Below are 5,000 nucleotides of genomic sequence, written 5' to 3'. Positions count from 1 at the left end.
TAGATAACGATAATTGGTGTGGAGTTTTAACTTACACAGTAGCAGTTGTACATCTAACTTACACAGTCAAATATATCGGATGCAGGTTGCGTTGTTGAGGAAATGTCCTCTTGAGGTTAAAAAAATCGCAGTAACGTTCGTTCGTACGAAACAGCCATGACGACAAATATTACTTGCCAGTATTGTTACTGTTTTCATCTCTCACATAGATTTTATAACTATCTGCTTTGTTTGTTGTAAGATCAGCAACTAAACGTCGCTTGAATTTCTATATACTGCGAACTTGATCGACCTGAGGCAATCACTAGCAGACAAGGTGTCCAGCACTGAAGAAAAGCAGAAATAGTCCGAAACCAGGCTGGTTCGGTTGCTAGAAGGTGGTAAGGGTTCGCTCCCCTGCTTGCAATATATCGGATGCAGATTGCATCGTCAACTAGCTGCTTTGCTTGTTTTATATATTCTTTTGTTTCAGCCATTTATTTGACTGTGCCCATGCTGGAGCAATATATATATATATATATATATATATATAATACACACTTCTGTGCATTTTGTTGTTTAGTTAGTAGGAAAATTAATCATTATAAATTATCATTTGTTATCTTTTGGTCAGTACAAAATATCGCCTCGGAAGGAAAGTCCGGTCGTCCTTGGTCTACAAGAAGACAGCCATGTGTTGTATGAACTACGAAGAAGTGAATGGTCGCTGCCATCGTAAGTACAAGTCACCCAAAACTAATGCAATAACGAGAGTCCCTTAACGTAATTGCTTAACCAGTTGCTCAATATGAGTGGAATGTTCTTTTCATTTCTCTATTTCTTTTTAAAACCTAAGTGATTCATATATCGACTAAGGGATCTGCGGGAGATGCCTCATCCTTATATGTGTGTGTGTGTGTGTGCATGCGTGTGTGAAGCATGTCCACAGTCCAATAACTGTAACTAAGTCATAACGCAAAAAGAAAAAATGTTTAATAAATTGAATAAAGAATCACCGTTCAAGATTTGGAGTTTAATGATTTCGTCATTTGCTCATCTTCTCATTTATTGATTCTACCCTCTGCATCTTTGTCTATTTTTGATTGTCCATTTTGCTTTCCCATTTATTTATTTATTTTAGCAATCTGTGAATTTGGTTGCAACAACGGCATTTGTCTGGCACCCAATATGTGTCATTGCCACCCAGGATGGAGAGGACATACGTGTGCTTCCCGTAAGTACCAACAAAACGACAATTTCGTTGCTTTTCTTTCTGATTATTCCGTCAACCATTTATTTGAACGTTCTTCCTTTCCTTCTTTTAAAACCATTCCAAACATCTTTAAAGCCTATCCTTTTCCTTCTGTTTTTTCTTTCTTTCTTGTTTTCATTCTTCCATCCTTCCTTTTTAACTTCCTTCACTAATTTTGATATCCTTTCTTCACCCTCTTCTTTCTAACCTTTCGTTCTCTTCAGCTCTTTCGTTCCTAATTTTTTTCTTTTCTTTCTTGTTTGTTTGTTCATTTGTTTGCTTGTTTGTTTGTTTGTTTGTTTCTTCCTTTCTTTCGTTCTTTCTTTCTTTTCGCTTTCTTTCTTTCTTTCTGCTGGGATAAAAATGCAATGGATAAATGATTTGATGCGTGAATCTGAAATTGTTATGCGGCGGGCCACACAAGAGTAATCTAAAATCGATTTCATGCTGTCTCCCGCTAAACTGAACACAATTTCTAGGTTTCAAGTTCTCAAGAAGTAAAATAGACTGGTAGTAATTTAAAATCTCTACACCAGAACTTCTACAAAATGTGATTCCGAGTCTAACGATGAACATAAAAAAATTTTTTTTTTTTTTAAACCCAGAAAAAAGTTGTCTTAGTTATGGGGGCGGCCATTTTATAAAATGTTGTTTCGTTATTTATTTTGAATCATATTTTATCTATACATGTTATCTTTTTCCTTTTGTTTATGGCATAACAGATTGTTCCAATGGCACATGGGGAGTGAACTGTGTAGAGAAATGCGACTGCAATGGACACGGATCGTGCGAACCTATTACAGGGATCTGCCAATGTATTCCAGGTATAGTTTCTTTACTCATTCTCTACATAGAGCAATACAGTTTACAAGGTGGTGACAATATTTGTCATTGTTGGCGTTTGCCCCAAGTCAGCTTTGATTTAGCAGACTTATGATCCCAAAAGTATTGCAGCCCTGTATAATACATACATACATACATACAATGCTTAACAGGTAGTCATTTCATCGACTCTGAAAGGATAAGTCGATGTCGGCGAAATTTGAACTCAAAACGTGAAAACGGCCGAAATACCGCTAAGCATTTTGCCTGGCTCGTTAATGAAACCGCCAGCTCGCTCTCTTCGCTGCCATTAATATTATAGTTCAAACAGGGTGGAGGTGCAATGGCCCAGTGGTTAGGGTAGCGGACTCTCGGTCATAGGATCGCGGTTTCGATTCCCAGACCGGGCGTTGTGAGTGTTTATTGAGCGAAAACACCTAAAAGCTCCACGAGGCTCCGGCAGGGGATGGTGGCGATCCCTGCTGTACTCTTTCACCACAACTTTCTCTCACTCTTACTTCCAGTTTCTGTTGTGCCTGTAATTCAAAGGGCCAGCCTTGTCACACTCGTGTCACGCTAAATATCCCCGAGAACTACGTTAAGGGTACACGTGTCTGTGGAGTGCTCAGCCACTTGCACGTTAATTTCACGAGCAGGCTGTTCCGTTGATCGGATCAACCGGAACCCACGTCATCGTAAACGACGGAGTGTCAACAACAACAACAACAACAATTCAAACAGGACGTTGCTCAGATGAGTAAACAACAGGAGCACTCTCAGTGGTCGCAAACCCCATTGTCATGTGATGTTTACACCTTTCCTAAAGTCACACTTACAAAGTTTCAATTTAATTCGCCGAATACAATATAGCAATTAGCTTAACGATGCTTGATGTACATAATTAGCTTTTGTTTTCATTTACGTTTTTAAGGGAACTAGAAATGGGATTATGTATTGAAGGGAGAGGAGTAACTGGATTATGTATTTAGGGAAGAGAGGAGATTAAGTATTTAAATGGGAAGGGGATTACCTACTTAGGGGATGTTGAAATAGGATGTTGTAGCGTTCGGACAAAAGTGTGGGTGTGTAATTAAGGTGTTCATCTTGTAACCTCTTGCTCTTGGGTTCGATATCCCAGCGCGACAGTTTTACCTGTTTCGAAGTTCCACCATTAAAAAGGATTTGCTTCATACCTTTCAAAGGTTTTAAATTCTTATAATGCAGACATCTTACAATTCTTGCTGGGTAAGAATAAAGTTTCTATAACAGGATGAAGATAGCACAAAGTGTTGCTCTGGAGAAATGATTACCAGATCTTTCATGCTTACAGAATATATACATATATATATATATTTCGTTTTGGGATTTGGTTTGCAAGATTCTTTATGTGAGTTCGTGTGATGAAGCATATTTTGCTGTGTCTGGGGAGAGTCATTCTCTTTTAGTGCCTTATTATTTAACACACTCACCGGTAAAGTTTCCAAATTTTAGAAAAATAAATATGTAAATGAGTAGAAACTTTACCGGTGCGTGTGTTAAATAATAAGGCACTAATATATATATGTATATAGATGTTTTCGATCTAGTTTGGATTCTTTGCCATCAAATTTGAATTCTTTGCAATCAGATTTGATGGCAAAAAATCCAAACTAAACTAGATCGAAAACATCTATCTATATACTTATTTATGTTTTGATAATTTACAGGCTGGACTGGTGGAAAATGCCAGAATGAGTGTCCAGAGAATACATATGGTGTAAATTGTCAATCGATGTGTAAATGCAAAAACGGAGCAACTTGCGACCATTTGAATGGTGCGTGTCTATGCCAAGACGGTTTCAAAGGAACACTGTAAGTATATCTTTCATCCTTTATTTGTTTCGGTCGTTAGACTGCGACCATGCTGGAGCACTGCCTTTAAGAATTTTTTTAGTCGACTCAATCGAAACAACTACTTACGTTTTTCTAAGCCTAGTACTTATGCTATCGATATCTCTTACTGAACCGTTAAGTTACGGGGACGTAAACAAACCACGACCAGTTGGGAGGACAAACACAAACGCAAAACACACATACATATATACATATACATATATTGATAAGAGCTAACATACGAAATTACCGGACCGTGAGTGACTCTCTTGCTTCTGATATATATATATATATATATATATATATATATATATATATATATACGACGCGCTTCTTTCAGTTTCCGTCTACCAAATCCACTCACAATGCTTTGGTGGGCTCGAGGCTATAGTAGAAGACATTTGTCGAAGGTATTGTGCAATGGAACTGAACCCGGAACCATGTGGGTGGGAAGCAACCTTCTTAGCTCTCTGCCAGGCACGTGCCTATATAAATATTCCTTTATTCTTTTACTGATGTCATTCTTTGGACTTGAATAATGCTGGGGTACAGAGCCTGAAGAGTTTTAGTCAATTGTGTCAGGTGCTTATTTTATCGATCTTTATTTATGGACTTTTTAATATCCACTTTCGAGCAAACAGACATAACGGCCGTTAATGTGAAACATCAGTGACTTAGCCGTGGTGCTTACTCGGCTACAAAGCGATTTGGTTTCGATTCTGCTAGATATTGCTACATGTCCTTATCAATGAATCTAAACAACAATGGCGCACGTAATAACCAATCAAAGTTTCCCAACATCGATGAATCGAGTTTATTGTGAACACACATTATCTGCAAGGAGAAGGAGAACTCCGTAGACAAAATACAACAGCGATTCGCATATTTGCGTTCGAATCTACCGAGACTGATTAAGAATGAATATGTACGTCATTGTAGTTCTATGTATGTTTATTCTATTTGGGTAGATGGGGTTGTGTATGGAAGCCCGTACATTTCCCATCTATCTAATAGTGATGCTACAACAACGACGACAGTATCGACTACCACCGCCACCACCGCCACCGCCACCGCC

At 38.3% G+C, this 5,000-nt stretch overlaps 1 protein-coding gene across 1 annotated transcript in view; it reads left to right on the top strand.

The window, feature by feature from the left end:
* Nucleotides 1-5,000, top strand: part of LOC106878570 (multiple epidermal growth factor-like domains protein 10) — a 33,557-nt gene that overhangs the window by 12,735 nt on the left and 15,822 nt on the right. Inside the window, exons 4-7 of the mRNA XM_052972604.1 lie at nucleotides 614-714; nucleotides 1,121-1,213; nucleotides 1,954-2,055; nucleotides 3,760-3,904. Of these exons, the coding sequence (XP_052828564.1) occupies nucleotides 614-714; nucleotides 1,121-1,213; nucleotides 1,954-2,055; nucleotides 3,760-3,904 (441 nt within the window). The remainder of the gene's footprint in view (nucleotides 1-613; nucleotides 715-1,120; nucleotides 1,214-1,953; nucleotides 2,056-3,759; nucleotides 3,905-5,000) is intronic.

The sequence above is a fragment of the Octopus bimaculoides genome, chromosome 14 (genome assembly GCF_001194135.2).
Source record: "Octopus bimaculoides isolate UCB-OBI-ISO-001 chromosome 14, ASM119413v2, whole genome shotgun sequence".
Classification (NCBI taxonomy): domain Eukaryota; kingdom Metazoa; phylum Mollusca; class Cephalopoda; order Octopoda; family Octopodidae; genus Octopus; species Octopus bimaculoides.
This window is presented reverse-complemented; position numbering and strand designations above follow the sequence as displayed.